The sequence below is a fragment of the Cololabis saira genome, chromosome 17 (assembly GCF_033807715.1).
Source record: "Cololabis saira isolate AMF1-May2022 chromosome 17, fColSai1.1, whole genome shotgun sequence".
In the NCBI taxonomy this organism is placed as follows: Eukaryota; Metazoa; Chordata; class Actinopteri; order Beloniformes; family Belonidae; genus Cololabis; species Cololabis saira.
Window position 1 is genome coordinate 35,321,135 of NC_084603.1, and position 20,652 is coordinate 35,341,786.

Consider the following 20,652-nt stretch of genomic DNA (forward strand, 5'->3'; position numbering starts at 1 on the left):
GACCAGAATATCTTTACAGGATAATGTCAGGATGTCTGTCCATCAGCTGAAGCTAAGTGGCCGTAAAGAGGGGAATAATTCCGTCAGAACATTACTTCGGAAAAAGAAACACCTTTTGGTGCGGTCCAGTCAGAGCCCGGACCTTAAACAGCCAGGGGAAAAGTTACTCACAACTTTTTCACATGTTATTCTTCTTCTATGAAAATGTTGGCGCAGTAAGCCTCCTAATCAATATTATGAAATTAAGTCCACTCAGATGACAGTAGTATAGTAACCAAGTGATCTAAATACTTCTGTAATTTACTAGCGTCAGCTGCACCTAGTAGCCTACACCTTTTTTTTTTTTTTAATGTATGCAATATATTAATTTATTTATATATGTATGCCAGGGGAAGGTGGTAAACATTTGTGTAGCTTTCCACATGAAAATTAATTTAACTGTATATTTTTATACCAAAGAACGATGTTTTATAGACATTAACTATTTTTTTTTATGCATAATAAAGTAAGTACAGGAGTTCTTCGAAGGAAGTCACAATATAGACTGAAGGAATGAAAAAAAGTGGAAAAACTGTCTGTGAGACTCTAAAGATCAAGTGAAGGTCCCCACTGGCATCTTTGTGTGATCGAAGTGAGCATTCTAAAATGATGTTTGCTTTAGGATTTCACTCTCAGAGCAGCATTTACCACTGCAAAAAGATAACTCACAATGTTCAGTCAAAGAACAAATCCCCAAAATTTACTTCAAAAAGGTTGTTATCACCACAAATCCTCGTCACTGCCGTCATTTTCTAAAAGATAAAAGATAAGATAAAACAACATTTTTTTCTTTCCATTTAACAAATCAAGATACCTTTGGGTACCAGGAGATTATTCCCAGTTGCTGATGTATTGCTTATGTGAGGCACGCCAGTTCTTTACCACCTGCTGTTGGTTGCTCACATGTGAGCAGGTAGAGGGATAAACCTGAATACTAGCAAATACTAAAACTCTTATTTCAGTAGATTCTATGAGTTCTGCTGATGCTGGTATCAGAATCGGACCAGGCCTATCATGTTCTCTCTTCTCCTACATGCACAGCAAGTGTCATTGCTCTTCACTTTCATCATCACCCTCTCCAGACACGGACAAACCTGGAGAGACAAGGGCCGGGTTTCCCAGATCAGTTAAGTAGTTCTTAACAGCGAAAGACTTCTTTCAAACCTTCTTAAGGAGCCTGTGAAAGAAAATCGCGTTTCCCAGAGTTGCTCTTAGCTTAAGTATCTCTTTCATTAAGAAGGAAATGAAAGATGCTTCTGACCCAGTCTTTACAACCATCTTAGTGAACAAAGACTCACAGATCCAGCCGCGTCAGGCAAATCAATATCACACCAAGCAATGAGATATTAAAACAATGCACCCCGCACAAATTTTGATCTATTTTATACTTTAGATTTATATTGTTTAGCATTTATTGGTGACAGCAAAGGAAAAAAAAAAGAAAAATAAGGAATAACAAGTGTGTTCCTGTGTATGCTTTATGCTTTACGCACAAATAAAACGATCATCATGAATATCATTTATTTGATAATTTGGCTGCTATACAGCATGTTCTCGCTGCAAATCAACCGCGTCGCCGTGCGCGAAGCAGAACTGTTTTTATGAACGCATTCGTGCGTCAGCACTTCAATCCCCTGGATGTGCAGTCGGACCGGGCTGTCCAGGCAGCCGGGACACCGATCCTCCTGCGCCGCGCCCGAGCGCATCTACGTGATGACAGGGAAGCAGCAGCTGATCAACGGGATCCTTTGATGAATCGTTCATTACAGTCTCAAATATAATCAATGGTGTCGGTTTATATTAAAGAATCTTTTTGCCCAGAAGAGAAAAGAGCGAAGACAACGACCCATAACTATTTTCTTCTCTTGAAAAAACCCACCTGCCGACTCGCGCTGTATACAGCGCGAGTCGGGATGCATCATTCAGAAAAGGAGGAATACGTGCGAGGCGGGGATGATCTCTGCAATCTGAAGCCCTCTATAATTGTAAAAAGAATTTCACTTATCACGGGTTCTTTTTGGAACATAACCCCTGCGAAAAACCAGGGTTTGCTGTAATTCCACGTTGCGATTTGCAAAACTCGCCTTCTCTTGGCTCATGTTTTTGAACGCACACACACGCCCACCCCGTTTACTCCCGGTCTCCGTGTGTGGGGAAAAAAAGCCTCACTGTAGCCAGAAATAACGGAGTAACGCACCGTTTGGATGAAAAAGGGTCATTGAATTATATGTATCATCTTAATTTTTTATTATAACGCACAGGCAGCAGTGAATTAGTGCGTTAGGCAGCAGTGCTGCGTGTGAAAATGCGCTGATAGCGATCGGTGATCGATTTGCCTGGCATCGATTCATTTGGTTTCAGAACCGTACAGCTGCTCCAAAGAGCGTCTGAAAGAGCGAAACTAAAGGACGGTGTTAAGAAGTCATCTGGGAAACACCCGTATCTTAGGGTTCTCTCTTAGTTCAAACCTTCTTTGAACCTCTCTTAAATCCTTAAGAGAGGTTGGATCTGGGAAACCCGGCCAAGGTTGTTTCATGTGAAAGGTACAAAGATCCAAGTCAGGCCTCTGACAGCTGAGTGGCGTGCAGCTCCTTCAGCTGTCAATCAAACTCACATTCCAATGTCATTGAGATTCATTGTGACGCGTGATTCACTTTTGAAAGAGGCCTCAGTCCTGCCGAGAGATGAAGTGGGCAACGTCGTACCGGAGATAAAGACCAAACTTTTCATATGCGCTGAGTTGCAGTCTCCAAGCTCTAGTTACGGTCCAGGACAAAGTTAGAAACTGCTTATACAAATCAACTTTGGCAGAAGTGACTTTAAGAAAGTGTTTTCAGTGTCTTTGGGTGAGAACTATATTCAAGAGGATTACAGCACCATTCAGACTGATTGATCCAAGCGAGCAGACGACTCTTTATCTCAGATACTTGGCCTCCGTGGTTCTGCCTCCGAGCAGGAAAGCGGTGAAAAGTTAAACCATTAGCGATCTTTTCCCCACGTCTGTTATGTGTGGAGCTGCTGCAGCTACAACACAGCAACGGGTTACCATGGTTTACAGAATAACGGAAAGTAACGATTACAAGTAAGGCAAAACGAAGAGGGAGCACGTCTGTACACAGTGCGCAGTGGTCCGAAGAGCAGCTAAGGTAGCTTCCAACATGGCGGCTCCGCCAGGGGATGATGTCAAGACGACCAAGCCCAATACTATGCACTATCCATACTCATTCCGGAGAAATGTATTAGTGTGGATTGATGGACACTAGCTATTCAGAAACTTCCCACAATGCAATGCAGCGGTGTTTGGTTGTTAAGTGCTGCGCAGATACGTATATGTCATAAGTATAATAATATTATATATAATATCCTTATATAATAATATTATATAATATCTTGTTTGGGTCAGGATAAATGGGAAAGAGCGGAGCGGTGCTGCTACTGCTGCTGTGACAGGAGTTGTTACCATGGTAACAACTCCCCCTCCCAACGGCAGGAAGTGACGTGTGTCTCTTTACGTGCCAATTAATGCATACTACTGATATTTACTCAAAAGTGTGCCGAACTGAAGCATACCTTTTGAGTATATACTGTTTAGTATGGCATTTCGGACGCACCGTATGTTTGTATTAAAACAGTGTCGCCTTTTCGAGGCTCTCAGAAAACCACGTGAGTGATATTGCAGCATAAACAGTGCTGATAGCTCGTGTTTCATCCCATCCAAGTAATTATTGGAAACACGCCGTGCATGGTGGTAGTAGCATCCAGGAAAAGAAAAAACAAAACAAAAAAAAATATTTCTGCTTTCATTTTTATTATGTCAGTTTTGGTCCTCCATAAAAAGGGGCATAAACATTGTTCACATTTTCCAGCCAGTTTCTGGATTTTTGGGAAACTCCCCTGTAGCAAGGCTAGTGCTACGGGGCCCGACCGACAGGACACGGAGTTTCAGTGCAGAACTCCTTCATTCCAAACCCCCAGGACACACGTGCTTCCAGCTTCAGCTTCAGTCTGACCAACCGTCTCAGCAGCAGCTTCTCCTCTTATAAGGCTGGCAGGGTGGAGAGGTTGACGGGCCACAGCTGTGTCCCGTCAACCTGAGTGGCTTCAGCTCCTCCACTCTGCCACATCCCCACTGCAACTTTAATGACACAGCTGAACTCAGATACATTTTTCATCCAGCACAAAATAGGTGGAATCCAAATTTCATCATTAAATGCCACTAATGGCTCTAAATGTACAACTTATAATAAAAAAAGTATTTTACTCAATTAATCTACATCTATATACAAACGTTTGGAAAAAGAAGTCGTCACATAACAGTTGTGAACAGTACGATACAGAAAAAATAGGTTGTTTCAAAGTAATTTAACCCTCACCAATCATTTAAAGCCCAAGTAAGCCAAATTCAAATATTTGCATGGAAGCATTTTATATTTAATACTTAATTGTTTTAGAAAACAAGTCAAAATAATGAATTTTGGAGTTAAAATAGTGGAATTACTCTGCTAAACTGTTTGTGTTCCGTTCATGATTTTTGGAGCAGATCTGAAATTAGGGCTGAATACGCTGGAAACCCAATAGAGGTTTATTGCTGAAGATTACAGGATCGAGCTTGAAGTCAATAAGGAAATCCTGTTGCATCACTCCTCACGGGCTTTAGTACCTGCCCTTCTGAAAAATAAATGAAATAAATTGAATTCCTGTAAACTTGAAGCAATCAGGATTTACCAAAGAACGTTGTAATTCGGAAGAAATAAGACTCAAACTTCATATTTGTTTGAACTGATTTAAAGTCAAATTTAAACTGGAAATTTTTGACTGACTTAAAAGTACAACATTAATTTAAACAGTCACAGTTTTTACTCTTATAGCTTATAAACATTTATATTCAAATAAATGACACATTTAAGTAAAGTAAGTAATTAAACTTTATTTGTACAGCGCCCTTCACAGACCATGGTCACAGAGCGCTTCACAATTAAAATAAAAACACAGTTAAGAGATACATACAAAGTTTAAGATTAAAAGGCCAAGACAACACATTTACGATCATAACAGCCCCAAGAGAATTAGGCAAAAGCCTTCACAAATAAAAAGGTCTTTAGTTGCCTTTTGAAGGAGTCAACAGACTCCATGGAACGCAGAGAGAGCGGAAGATCGTTCCAAAGCCTGGGAGCAACGGCCTGGAAGGATCGGTCTCCTCTGGTCCGGAAGCGAGTACGAGGAACCATCAGCAGATTCTGATCCACAGACCTCAGAGCCCGAGCTGGGGTTAGGGCTGGATCAGATCGCTGATTTCAGGTGGAGCCTGACCATGCAAAGCTCTGAAAGTTAAAACCAGAATTTTAAAATTGATCCTAGAGGAAACTGGCAGCCAATGAAGATCTTTGAGAATAGGGGTTATGTGTGACCTCCTATTAGAGCGGGTAAGAATTCTTGCTGCGGAATTTTGCACTAGCTGCAGGCGAGACAGCTCCTTTTTGTTTAGACAAGAGAACAAACTGTTACAATAGTCCAAACGCGAAGACACAAATGCGTGAATGACCAGCTCCAAATCATTTTGCGACAACATTTTCCTGAGTTTAGAAATATTCCTCAGATGAAAGAAGCAATTCCTTGTTAGCTGTTTGCAGTGTTGCACTAATGACATGTCTTTGTCAAACACAACACCCAAGTTTCTTAGGCTCGGCTTAACAGACTGGCCCAAGTCGCCCAAATACTGGTAAATCTGACTGTATTTCTTCACAACCCCTGTCTATCTTAAATGGTGTTCCACAGGGCTCAATCTTAGCCCCAGTCTTATTCTCAATTTACATAAATGATATAGTTAAATCAGCTGCCAACTCATCTATTCACTTGTATGCCGACGACACAGTGCTCTATGCCACCGGTCCCTCCCATGCAATCGCCCTGGAAACACTCCAACAGAGCTTCCAAGCCGTACAGTCTGGTTTATCTGCCCTCGGCCTATCCATAAACTCCAGCAAAACCAAGGTCATGTGGTTTGGTCGTAAGCACGCTGTCCAAGATGGTACCATTCTGGCTGCTGACGACCGTAAACTTGACCTGGTATCCTCTTATAAATATCTGGGAGTCTGGATAGATAGCAGTCTGTCATTCACTGAGCACTTATCCTCTCTGCAGTCAAAAGTGAAGGCCAGGCTCAGCTTTCTTTACCGTAACCGCTCCTCGTTCACTGCCACTGCCAAACGCTCCTTGGTCCAGCTCACTGTGCTTCCACTTTTTGATTATGGTGATGTCATATATAGATCTGCCTGCAAAGGAGCACTTGAACGGCTCAACGTTCTATATCACTCCGCCATTCGATTTGCTACCAACGCCCCATACAGGACCCATCACTGTGACCTCTACACCCTGGCAAACTGGCCCCCCCTGGAAACCAGGCGCAACATGCACTGGCTGATGCTGGTATTCAAAACCCTCCTAGGTCTTACCTACCTAACACAGCTTCTGCATCTGCGCCCTCCCCCTATACACAACACCCGTTCTGCCCCTCTCATCCTGTTAAATGCCCCACGGACGCACTCTTCCCTGGGCCATTCCTCCTTCCAGGTTGCTGCCGCCGACAGCTGGAATCAACTCCAAAAATCCTTACAGTTACAAACTCTTACCTCTGTCAACTCCTTCAAACATGTCATAACTAAATCCATAAAGTATACCTGCAGCTGTCCCAGCCAAAGCTCTCTCTGATCCCGTCACCTCACTAACCTCACTGTTGCTGCTGTTGTTTTTTTTACTGTCTCATTTATGGTTGTCTAGTACCACTGTTTTTACTTTTAGTGTCTCTGTCCTTAGTTAACTTGTTGTATGTCACTGTACGTCAAACTAACTGTCATTCTGTGGTGTGTCACTGCATTATGTCGTTATTCCTTTTTCTTTTGTGTCACTGTTGTTGTATGTGCTTTTATTGTCTATATCTTAATGTTACTCCCCTTCTCCCTTCCCCTTAGGAGGTCTTTCACCTCCTACCAGGCCATTGCCTTAAATAAGAATGTATTCTTAGCAATTCTTGCCTGGTAAAATAAAGGTTTACTACTACTTACTACCCAGGAATGGAGTCATCAGGGGCAATAACCAGGGTTTCAGTTTTGTCCACGTTTAGCTGCAAGGTGTTCACACTTAGCCATTGATTAATCTCCACCAAGCAATGATCTAAGGAAACCATTTGAACAAATTAGAGGTCGCTGTGAAGCTCTCAGCTGCTTCAAGTTACTTCAGAAAGTCATTCAACTGTCTTTAACTAGTGGTTAAATGTTTTCTAGGTGTTTCATTTTTACTTGAAAGATTTTGTTTGAATTATGTAAAAACATCAAAAACTAAATATAAAATACATCTTTACCTTCATCTCTTTCTCGTGTCCGTTCTTCCATCCTTCTCCTTCTGTCTTTGATTTTATCAACTAAAATCACCAACACCACACCCGCTACCAAACCCACCAACACACCCACCACCACAGCCACCATCACACTCACCGCAGCTCCCACCCTAGCCACCACCACAGCCCCCACCACACCCCCCACCACAGCACCAGCCCAAATGCTGAGTTTGACAACTTTCACAATTGCAGTTTTCACCTTCAAAGCTTTCACACAATTCAACATCATATACACGATCACGCATGTCATCACACCAAACATCACACCCGCCATCGACACCAACACAGTAATATTAGCCCCCGACCACCCAATCCCCACGAACGTCACCAAAGCCCCACCCCCCACCACTACCGCCACCGCAGCCCCCACCACAGCCCTCACCATCAAAATAATAAATCCTTTCAACCCCCCACCCACCCACCCCCCCACCAGATCACACCAGCACACACCCACTAACACACCCAATGACACGCCCACTGACGGACCCACTAACACAAGCACCATAAGCCCCACATCAGGCAACAACATAGCCATCAGCAGACCCCTCACCACTGCCCCAACCACTACCCCCACCACAGCCCTCACCATCACAATAATCAATCCTTTCAACCCCCCACCCACCAACACCCCAACCAGATCAGACCAGCACACACCCACTGACACACCCAATGACACACCCACTGACAGACCCACTAACACACCCATAACTACAGTAAACCAATCCCCCACCATAAGCTCCCCATCAGCCAACAACACAGCCATCACCAGACCCCCCACCACTGCCCCCACCACAGCCACCACCAGGGCCCCCACCACCAAATCCTTCAGCTTCACACCCTTCCCCATCTCCTCCACCATCACATCCTTTAACATCAAATACTTCACCATCACACCCATCAGCAGACCCACCAGCAAACCCCCCACCGCTCCTAAAATAACTCCAGTCCGGTCTGCAACAGAAAAACAGAACAAGAATTAAAATGACAGTTTTTTCTATTTTGATGACAGTGATTTGAAACGTGTCTCAACAAATCACATGAACCTTCACAACTGAATCTGTTACTGTTTGTAACTCAAACTCAAACTTTATTTATTATATAGCACCAAATCATACAATATAAATGCAACACATGGTGCTTTACATGCAGAATAAAATAACAATCAAAAACACAATTTAAAACATCCCATACGACCCCATCCCCCAACCCCCACGCGTACACACACACTCACTCACACTCATACACATGTTATTATTATTATTATATTTCTTTATTTGGTATGGACATCACAATAACATAGGACAAACCAAATGCACTGTTTGAGTGTTTTAGCATACATGCTAATTTGCAACACTTGTCCACAGGAGGCTTTTAAAAAAATAATATAAATACAATACAATAAGATATACAATAAAATTAGAGGATGACATAAGATATAAAGCAAAGACAACATTCAAGAGCAGAACCAGACCTGACCTATTCATGTAGGCACTGTTGTTTAGACTTGAGCCATAGTTTGAGTCCTCTGTTGAAAATATTGCCACACGTTTCTAATTTTAAATTAGTCGGTAAAGAATTCCAGAGTTTTGCACCCTTCACATAAAAAACAGACTCACCAAAAGAGGTCTTGTACTTTGGGATACGACAATCACCATTGGTGCAGGCCCGTGTGGTTACTCTACCAGAGCTCTGATGCCTAATAACCACTTCAGAGAACAAGGGTGAAACATAATTATATAAACATTTAAAAACCAGTTTAAGACTACTAAAATTCACAAAGTTTTCAAAAGTTAAAAGGTTGTGTTTTCTTAAAATTTCACAGTGGTGCCATCTCATAGGTTTCTGATCCATAATTTTTATTGCCTGCTTGTATAATGATGTTATAGGTTTTAGAGTTGTTTGAGAGGCAAATGACCATGATGTGATGCAATATGACAAATGTGAAAAGATCATTGCATGCATGTATAATCGAGCAGTTTTACATGACAAATTCCTTCGAATATAACGAAATAAATTTAGATTTGGTTTGACCTTCTTGGAAATTTGCTTAACCTGACTGTTGAATTTTAAATTCTTGTCCAGAATAATGCCTAGGTACTTGACTTCGGTCACTACATAAATGGTCGATCCCTACCTCAAATATGTCATTAGCAGCCCTATCACGTATAGAGAAACACATGGAGACAGTTTTCTTTACATTAAGAGTTAAATATGACAGCTCAAGCCATTTATGAATGTTTAGTAGTGCCTGTGTCAGCTGCTCGCCTGCCAAGCTTGGTGTGCACACACTCACACGCCCACACACACACACACACACAGTAAATGGACTGGTGACATGGCTTAGCACTAACGATCCAGGTGAGGAAAACACTACCTATGGGTGGCCGTCCACAATGAGAGGCTGCACTGACCATGACCACAAAGAGCATCGCCACAGAGACCCCCCCAACCCGGACAGACCGGGACAGACCCCACACAGAAGGTGCAGTCCCACCCCCAGCTACCCAGGCCTGAGGGACCCCCATGACGACACCCCCATGGGCAGAGCAGACACACCTCCCAGTGTGGACGACCCCCCTGAGGAAACACTGGAGCTAAAAACTAAAATTTGTTTGTAGTCATTAGTTGACCTAAAGCCAATGAGTTCTTTGAAAGTTTCAGCTATTTACTAAAACAAAATGATTAATATAACAAGAATAATATAACAAAATTAGAGGTTTCCATCTGTAACAGAGATGGATGCAGTTCTGTGACGTCACACTCCGATGATCTACGTCACCGACACAACTTCAGCAGTGATGTCATGCAGATGTTAATATGATGAATAAATATTCAACTTTTCACATTACACATGACCAAAATTAACTTCTTAATATTCTATTTTCAATATGGTTCAAACACTGTGTGAAGACTCACTTTTACTGCCTTACCTTTAGGTACATGAAGAAAGGTGTATTTCACGTAAGTCTCCTCTTCATCAGTGAGTTCACACGTGTAAGTTCCTGTCTGGTCTGAAGATAAATCCTTCAGCATGAGACTTCCTGTCTCTGACACGGACACCTCGTGCTGCTTCCATCTCTCTGAAGGTTTGTAGGCGTCTTCAGCGCCGCTCTGTGTCAGGATGATCTGACTGTGGTTGAATCTCCAGGTGAGATATATGATTGAATAATTGGCGGTTGAGCAGGGGATGATAGTTTCAGTGTCTGATGCATTTAGAGCAGCTGGAATTACAGTAAACATGAAACAGAATCATGAAGCTCCAAAACATCTCAAACAGCACATTATAACCTGAGCCTTTCTGTTACCTGGTTTAAGCAACGTGGTTCTCCTGCTGTTTGCTGCAGTGCTGACGGTGCAGATGTAGTCCAGGTCCGTATCATTATCTGAAAGGACCAGAGAGCTGCTGATGCTGTAAAGCTGCTGTTCAGTCTGATGGACTGTTGGTGGATTCTGCAGGTTCCTGCTGGATGGAGGACTGGTGGTCCAGGTGAGTCCAGGTTCAGGATAGATCCCCTCTGAGCTGCAGATTATCTTATTTTGTGTTTTTTCAATGTTGACCCTCTGGACTGGAGCTGTAAGACAAATATGCGGTTATAAATGTTGTTAATGTCACTGAATGTTTGCTTCAATCTTGGCTGCAAACGTGCCTCACTGGTCGAGTATAGGTCAAATTCATTTATATTAAAAACAACCAAGCTTCACCAAGGTGATTTACAGGTAAAACACAACAATATACTGTAAATAATGTTAAACAAATGGAGTAAAAACACAAAACTACCAAGAAGATCTTACATCTCTTGGACCAATGTCAGAACTGGATCACTATGCTCACATTTCCTGGTCCAATTTAGAGCCGAGCTGCAGCGTTCGGCACGAACTGAAGGATTAACTGATCTAAACCAGCATACAGGAATTACACTAATCCAGGAGTGTAATTATAAAAGCATGCATGACTCTTTAAATCTTTCTAAATATAATTATGACTTCACTTTGGACAACAGTTGTCGACACTCAAGGCTGAAACCAGCGTCTGCAGCCATCACTTCTCTACTGAGGTAGTAGAGTGGACTTAGTTCATGGGTCCGTTTCACAAAGCAGGTTTAGTGAAAACTCTGAGTCTGTTAACCCTGAAATGAGGGAAACTCTGAGTTTTCCGTTTCACAAAGGGAGGTAACTCAAACCAGAGAAAGAGAGGTAACTCTAGCCTGTTTCACAAAGAGAGGTAATTTAAGCTCTCGGTCAGTTACCGTAGTAACAGACGCTCTGAATCTAACCTGGTCGGGACCAGGTTTATATCAATGAACCTGGAGTTTCTTTGCGTCTCCGCCTCTTTCAGAGCCACATGCACATTTGATTTCCTCATTCATTCAGTCAGCAGGTGAGTTTTGGTGAAGTTCTGCCGTCTGTCATTAAAAACAGAGTCAGTTTATATATTAGAAGTCCATTGTCACGAACATGGCATGTCCTTTTGATGAAGACACAATTGATGAAGGTGCAGAATTAATGTGCAGAGAATTAAATATTCGTCGGGAGATGGTTATCAGACCGCGGGGTTTTCATAAACTGTGAGCCATAATCATCAAAATTATAACAAATAAAGGCTTGAAATATCTCACTTTGCATGTAGTGGGAAATAATATTTGTTTCACCTTAAGTTGAATTTACTACGAATTAAGTTTTGCAATATATTCAAATTTTCCGACCTCCACCTGTATATTATTACATAAATAAATAAGAGCATAATATGTGTCTGTATTGGTTCAATACGGAACGCAACTTTTAATTCCCAATTACGGAACAATTCCGTATTTCAAGGGACGGGTGGCAAGCCTACATAAACCTGTCCAAGCCATAAAAGACTTCCACAGGATTGCAGGTGAATGATGTAGAGATCTGTTACTGTAAATTAATTTTATATTATATTCTGTGCTGCGGTGTTACTCTTTTTTCGAAAAACATGTTCAAATTCGCCGTATGCGCGCATTAAAATCTCTAATTCCATTTGCGTGAAAAAGGACACGGCGTGAAGTATGTGGATCTTCAGATGCAAACTAATGTTTCCTCAAAGGGATTTTGTAAATTAAAATGTTAAATAAAGTTTAAAAAAGAAAAAGAAAAAGTATGTGGATCTTTTGTTGTCGCCGGTTGCCATGGTGAATCCTTGTATCAGGGCTCTATAGATACTGGCTTTTTATAGTTGTGGTGCACACGCAAGTTGCAGAGTTGAGTAAATTAACTCAAATCCGCTGTTCTGGAACTGAAAACTCAGAGTTTCCGATCAACTAAGAGTTCAGGATTAGACTCAGAGTTTGTTGAACCTGCTTTGTGAAACGGACCCCTGGTTTGGTAAAGAAAGAAGTGAGAAAAAGGCAAGATTCTGTGTGCAAATGGAGAGAATGGTCTGCAGAAATGTTACCTGCCGGTTTCTCGACCCTACGCCGGTACGAGGCCTGGATGGAGGGAACATTCCTTTGTTGTATTTTGAGGATTTTTTCTTTTGATTAAGATTACGACACAGGATTGGAGGACTAGCGCTTGTTTGACTAATATTTTGGACTGCTGGGACATTTGGGGGGGCTGCATTTGTCCTCGGATGATTTCCGTTCTTTGTTGAGAGGGTTTCTTTTGTTGCTACCAGGAAGATGAGTGAAAAAGGATCCTTTTATGTGAATTGTGTTAATGATAACCGGAGCTTAGTACAGCTGCCTTTTCATTTTATTTCTCTATTTGTTAATGTTTCATTTAACAGGATGATACGGGCTACAAGAAATAACTGCATTTCATGAATTAATGGAATATTTTTACTTTACTAATTCAATCTTTCCCTTTGGTGAAGACTTTTTCTTCTTGACTCTAAGAGGAATGGATCAGGTAGGTGCAGGCAGCATATAAAATGTCCCAGCAGGGGCACATACACTCTGGTCCACTGTTACACAGTCATAAAGGATGCATATCTCTCCTGCGAGACTTCCCAACACAAAAAAGAAAATCTCAACATTGAAGAAAATAAATGTCTTAAGTCTTTGACAAATGATTGCGATTTCTGCTACCGAGAAAGCAGCCAGATGATGAAGGCAGCGGGTCATCATTCAGATGATTATTCAGAGGTAAATCTCTTATGTAATGTTTAATGATAAAGCAGAGTTATAGAACAAATGGATCGTATCAATGAGTCCAAAAACAGCTGGAAACTGGATTTTGATGACTTTCCTCCATCTTTTTCAAAGTCGAGATGTTCTTTATCTTTGTTTTGAAGAGAAGCCTAGCAGGACGAGATGTTACAGAGATACGTAGAGAGAACTAGTAGAATTAGCTCATGAAATGAAAAATACCCTCCAATGAAAACACTGTTTCCCGCAGCGGTATTTTGTTGCAAATTTAAAATTTCGCTTTTGTATTGCCAAAAAAGTGGAATGGAAATCCACCTTATCTGTATCCGTATCAAAGAAGGGGACATTCAGACATTCAGAAACAGTGCTGCATTACTGTTTCAACAACCACTTTAGCAGCTATTCTAACTTTGTCTCAGCTATTTTATGTCTGAGACAACTCCTGCAACAGTGACAGTAAATCTCTTTTCTTTCCCTGTAACCCCCCCCCCCTCTCTACGTACCGTGCACATTCAGGTGGATGAATCTTTCCTCCTTTCCAGTGACGGTGCTGGTAAAACACTGATATCTGCCCCGGTCCTGGACCGTCACTCCTCTCAGCAGCAGGGAAGCGTTCTTCCTCTTCCTCCTCAGAGATGTTCTTCCTCTGAACCTCTGGTCCTGCTCTCCCGCTTGGTCCTTGTTGTGATAGTAGGAGTGAACCCGGGTCTCTGGTTCCGTCTTTTGAATCCAGTGGACGTCAACGTTATTGTGAGCTGTGAATCTGCAGGGCAGGATACACGTCTCGTTGAACTGACAGGAGACCTCGGTATCTGTAGAAACACACGTACAAACCTATGATCCATTTGGAGTCACTAATTAACCCAAATGACATATTTTTGGACAGTGGGAGGAGGATCAATTATCTGGAGAGAAGCAGGAACCTTCTTGCTCTGAGGCAACGGTACTAATCACTAATCAGTTTTATATCCACTATAAAACTATCAGGAACAATGTATTTTAAACTTTGCAGGAGTTTCAGAGAACTGGGAGATAGATTAAAAAGGCCCAAACATCATTTGTGACTTGTGGTCTGGCTCACACTCCAGTTCTAAACCAGTTCCTCACCATCAGTTTAGCCATTTAATTATATTGTAATCATGTCAGTAGAAAACTATGACGCACATTCTTCATCTGGTCTTTTCTGGGAGGTTGTCTGCCGAACTGAAAAGGTCCGTGTGTAAGTTTACTTTGAATTTCCTACGAGAAAAACCTTAACTGAGAAAAGTTGTTTGTCTCTATTTCTAACCAAGTGTCTTATTTCTCATATCAATGAGCACAGGTTTAAAATACCCAACACCTCATTTCAAGGTCACCTTTACAGTGCACACAACACCGATTAAAATAGCAAAAAAAGAAAAAAGGCAATATAAATTATTAACTTAAGAATATTTGTTAATTTGTCGAGTATAATATCTCATAATAAATGTATTTTAAATCCGGAAGAACCAGTATGTTGTTGTCCTCATAGATATATATAAAGGCTAGAGTCTCCAGCGTCATTCACCGGCGGCCATCTTACCACAGGACACTCTTTGGTGCGCTATTGTTGCTGTTGGTGGGTGAGTGGTCTGTACAGACAAAAATACTCATAACTTGCTGAAATCTTGGCGGATTTACAAACGGTTTGGTTTATTATAAACGTCATAAAAGGGTATGATTCGGGATGCTTGGACATGTTGAAATTGTATCTTTTCTTTTCGAAAAACGACTCAATATATATACACATGTAAGAATATGTTGTAATATATATATATATATATATACGCGTTATAATGTAATATATACACACATGTAATAATGTAATAATATATATATATATATACATGTTATAATGTAATAATATAAATATTTGTTATGTCATAATATATATATATATATATATATATATATATACACATGTTATAATGTTATATAAATACATGTTATAATATCATGATATAAATATATATATATGTACATGTTATAATGTCATAATATATATGTATACACATGTTATAATGTAATGATATAAATACATGTTATAATGTCATAATATATATACATGTTATAAGGTAATAATATATATATATATATGTATATATGTTATAATGTAAATATAAATATTACTAAGAATACTATAGAAATATTGATTTCATATAAATACCATGCCATACCTATCTGTTTCTTGTTATTTTCATATAAAAGTACATTTGTCAATGTTTATAATTATTCACAAGTATGCAGTGTCATAACTATATCTCTGACGTTCATAACAAACTAACCTGTTTGAAAATCTGTTGAAAATTGAGCAAGTTATGGTTGTTTAAAGGGGACCTATTATGAAAAACACATTTTTTCTTGCTTTAACATATATAAAGTGGACTCCCCTCAGCCTGCCAACCCAGAGAAGGAGGAAAGCAACCAAATTCTGCAGTGTCTGTACAGCCGCCCGGATGAGCCGTCCAGTGTGATGTGGATCTACGAGCCGTTCAGATTTGGTGCATTTTCGTTACGTAACCAAAATGCAAACCACGCCCACAACTATAAAACCGTGTAACTGCATGCGAGCGCCCGACTATCGTAGCACTGCGTGACATTGTACGCCCCCTGTCCATCTCCCTCCAGCAGCTGCCACTTTATTAAGGTTTTTGTAGTGAAATGAGGAGCAATCATAGAGATAACGTTTCCTACAGCACTTTCAACCGGCTTTCAACGCGAGCGACAGGAAGAAAATAGAAGCAGGGCGTCCAACAAATGTTCAGCTCAAAACGGCGCACTGCGTCACACTGCGCAGCGCTGCGTCACTGCGGCCAGTTAGGACAGTCCAATAGAAAATAAAGCAATGGAATTGATTTTGTTACTGACGCTCGCTCGCAGTGGATACAGTTATGAAAAGGCGTAATAATAACTCCGCCAGCCGGAGCTTCCGCCATTTTTTCGTAGCGGTGTATCGCGTCATTCAGGCAGCCAATCAGCACAGAGCCTCATTATCATAGCCCCGCCCACTCAGAATCCAGCATAGATAATGAGGTTAGAGAATGGGATGATAAAGACATGGTTTAGAGGCTGAATTTCTAATTTATTTAGCAAAAAGAATCAAAAGCTTGTTTTTAAGACATTCAAGGCCTGTTTAAAATAGGGATTAGATGCCATAATAGGTCCCCTTTAAGCAGTACATGCAGCATTAAACACAATGTTATGAATGAGCGAGCTACCTGTGGCAAGCAAGATGGCCGCCGCGTGACGACGTTGCTCTGCATTGGCCAGCAGCACGGGTGAGTCATCTAGCCTTTATAGATATCTATGGTTGTCCTACCAACGGATAACGGACATGATCATACATGCCGGCACCCATGTTGCAAAGTGCAAATACTATCTAATCAGTTTTACGACTTTGAAAGCTGTAGTTTTAGCTGTGCGCGCTCCCGTGGAGGCGCGTTCTCGGGATCGAACCAAAATTATCATTATAACAATGCAATACAACGTTTGGTTGTTTTTTTTAATGTAGGTACTTGGTCAAACTACAAGGATATTAATGGTCTCAGTGAAGTGACAGTATTAAAAGTTAGACATAAGGGGGTTTATGTGTTGGTTTTAAAAGTTAATATAGCAGCACTCACCACCGCAGACAACCGACGCGCACAAAAGCAAGCCATAATAAACCATCGCAGTGATCCTGTTCATGTTCCTCATGGTCCTGCTGCAGTTGGACGCTCCAAGCCCTGATTTAAATATTTACAACCTCAAATGCACTAAAAACAGACACATTTCAGCCCAGTTTGTTGAGGACTCCCAGAAACAGCTTAACTAAAGTGAAGCTTCTGACTGAACTTTTGTTTTCTCTCGACACTCCCACCAAGACAGACTTGTTGAGAGACTTTACCACGTTTGACTTGATTGCAGCGGAGAAGTAAATGAATAATGAGGTCTGAGGTTTAATTCGTGCCAAAAGTCTATTCTGCATTCACTGTTGAATTCCGCTGAGCTTTCAGACGTTTGTTCACGTAACCTTCCAGCTTTAGTTGTGACAAAGATCTTTTTAACAGCTACACTAAAAAGGTAAAAAGAAATAACAGGAAGTACCATACAGGTGTTATCAGTTGGACTCATAATTGTTTTACAACAGAGAAACCACAACATGTTAACAGGCTTGTCATGACTGTCATTGAGAGCAAGTTTTACCTGACTGTAAATATATATATATATATATATATATATATATATATATATTACCTGATCTAATAGAATAGGGGCTAATTTAGGAAAAAGCCTTTTGTAAAATTCAGCAGGGTAACCATCAGGCCCTGGGCTCCTACTAGATTGAAGAGATTTGACTGCCCTAGATAATTCCTCTAAAGAGATCGGCTCCTCTAATTTTTCAGACAAATCACGACTAACTACAGGCACATTCAGGGAGTGGAAGAAGTTATCAAGGTCCGATGTTGATATTCAGAAGCATAAAGGGTCTGATAGAATCCTCTGAACTCATCGTTAATCTCCCGAGGGTCTAGTGTTATCATCCCCGCCGATGTACGAATTTGGGAGATCTGATGTGAAGATGAAGAATAGCGTAACTTGTGAGCTAACAATCTACGGCTTTATCTCTTTGTTCATAATAGGTGCTCCTAGATCTGAAAAGTAGTTCTGTAACCTGATCTGTTAGTATTGTGTCGAATTCTGCCTGCAAAGCTAAACGTTCTTTATAGATATCCGGGGAAGGTGAAACAGAATAAATGTCATCCAATTGGGCAATAGAGCGCGTCAACACAGTTAGCCTACTTTTTTTCATTTTGTTTACACGTGCAGTGTAAGAGATCATCTCACCTCTGATGTAAGCCTTCAGGGTTTCCCAGAAAGTGGACATAGAGATACCTGGGGTTTTATTTGTGCTTACAAAAAAGTGTATCTGATCTGCAACAAAGTTGACAAAACATTCCGTACTGAGCAATTGAACATTTAGCCGCCATGGTGGTTGCAAATTATCAAAATTTTGGAAGCATACTTCCATTGTAACAGGGGCGTGGTCAGATATAACAATTGAATTATATGAACATGAAGATATGGAATGGAGAAGTCTGTTATCTATGAGGAAGTAATCTATACGCGTAAAAGTGTGGTGAACTGACGAAAAAAAGGAATATGCCCTCCCAGCTTGATTAGCAACTCTCCATGGGTCAGAAACCGCAAAGTCAGACATGAAGGATCGGATTACACTGGCTGAAGTTGACAAAGTGGCAGTTTTAGTGGAAGATCGATCCAGGTGAGGGTCCAACCAGCAGTTAAAATCACCACCTAAAATCAACATGTGGGAAGATATATCGGGAAGTGCGGAGAAAATTGACTTAAAAAAATCCCCATTATCCCAGTTAGGGGCATAAATATTAACCAGAAGGCAAGCACATTAGTATTGAACAGCCTACCGCTGACAATAACATATCTACCATTTGGGTCGGAAACCACGTTTGAACATGTGAAAGGAACAGACTTATGAAGTAAAATAGCCACACCTCTTGCCTTACTTTGAAATGAAGAATGAAACACCTGACCCACCCATCTACACCGCAGACTTGAATGCTGTAATCAGGGCTCCAGAGTCCGACCTATTAGGTCGCATATGCAACCTAATTTATTAAGGTGCAAGTTAAAATTTAATGAGGTCGCTCCGGTGCTACTTGCAAGAGGAAAAAAATAAAAATTCTTTATTCTTTATTTCTAGTAGGAGCTCTAGGTAGTGTAAACTTTAGTGTGTCAAAGTCGCTCCTGTGGTTTCTTGTGCTGGCCCCCCCTTCTCCTCCCTTTTCTCTCTTTTGTCCATGTTGCAGCATCCTTTGCCGGACACCGGAACCTGCAGGTGGTCGTGGGTGGCTTGTAGCTTGCATTACGGAGCACAAGTCTTTCCCCGACCCTGCACCCCAACCTGGGACTTGCTGATTGGGCCGGAGCTTCGGGAGCTGCGTGCTGGCCTGCGGTCCCCACCCCTGGTCATCCCGTTGCTGGCCCCCCCTTCTCCTCCCTTTTCTCTCTTTTGTCCTGCAGGTGGCCGTGGGTGGCTTGTAGCTTGCATTACGGAGCACAAGTCTTTTCCTGACCCTGCACCCCAACCTGGGACTTGCTGATTGGGCCGGAGCTTCGGGAGCTGCGTGCTGGCCTGCGGTCCCCACCCCTGGTCATCCCGTTGCTGGCCCCCCCTTCTCCTCCCTTTTCTCTCTTTTGTCCTGCAGGTGGCCGTGGGTGGCTTGTAGCTTGCATTACGGAGCACAAGTCTTTTCCTGACCCTGCACCCCAACCTGGGACTTGCTGATTGGGCCGGAGCTTCGGGAGCTGTGTGCTGGCCTGCGGTCCCCACCCCCGGTCATCCCGTTGCTGCTTCCACCTGCCTGCTGTGCTGTTGCCGTCCCTGACCCACCAGTCTGGCCCTCGGCAGGAGGGTCCCCCCTGATGAGCCTGGTCCTGCTCAAGGTTTCTTCCCTCCTAAAGGGGAGTTTTTCCTTGCCACTGTTTGGCTTAAGGTTTTTCTCCCACTAGGGGAGTTTTTACCTGCCATTGTTTATGTAATAACTGCTCGGGGGTCATGTTCTGGGTATGGGTCTCTGTAAAGCGTCTAGAGACAACTCTGTTGTATTAGACGCTATATAAATAAAATTGAATTGAATTGAATTGAATTTTTTTCACTCGGCTGTGTTAGTGCATTAATGGAGTGGTTGATAATACAATCTTACTTTCTGGCTCATTCCTGCGAGTCCTATTTCTCCTCTCTCTGTATGTCGGCCTGCCTGACTGCACCTGTTACGGTCTGCGCACGTAACGTGCACAGTAGTGCACGCGCACGTACACGCAGCACGCTCAAAAAGGTAAACAAAGCAGATGCAGTATGAAGCGGTCTATAGGGTCTATAGTCGATTATTTTAAGAAGAAAGATGTGCCAGAGGCAACCATGGAGGCAACAAACGGTTGGTGGTGGTGGAGGAGGAGAAGGGTTAGCAGAGGGAGTGACAAGAATCATGGATTCTCCTTCTGCTGAAGAGAGTGACAGGTTGGCGAAAGAGGCGGGGGACAGTGGGGAGTGGGCTTGCCACCCGCCCCTTGAAA

General features: G+C 41.9%; 1 protein-coding gene and 1 long non-coding RNA gene across 2 annotated transcripts; both read right to left on the reverse strand.

Moving 5' to 3' along the window:
- Window positions 1-4,917: 4,917 nt before the first annotated feature.
- Window positions 4,918-7,556, reverse strand: LOC133463633 (uncharacterized). The gene is made up of 3 exons (XR_009784356.1): window positions 7,397-7,556; window positions 7,101-7,209; window positions 4,918-5,360 (listed from the first exon to the last, which is right to left on the reverse strand). It is a non-coding gene; the product is annotated as an uncharacterized LOC133463633 (long non-coding RNA).
- Window positions 7,557-7,633: 77 nt separating this feature from the next.
- LOC133463572 (butyrophilin subfamily 1 member A1-like) lies at window positions 7,634-17,479 on the reverse strand. Its single transcript, XM_061745167.1, has 7 exons — window positions 17,184-17,479; window positions 14,046-14,354; window positions 10,738-11,004; window positions 10,363-10,653; window positions 9,049-9,138; window positions 8,163-8,383; window positions 7,634-7,639 (listed from the first exon to the last, which is right to left on the reverse strand). The coding sequence occupies exons 1-7, from the start codon at window positions 17,254-17,256 to the stop codon at window positions 7,634-7,636; spliced, it is 1,257 nt and encodes a 418-aa protein (XP_061601151.1). The 5' UTR covers window positions 17,257-17,479.
- Window positions 17,480-20,652: the final 3,173 nt, after the last annotated feature.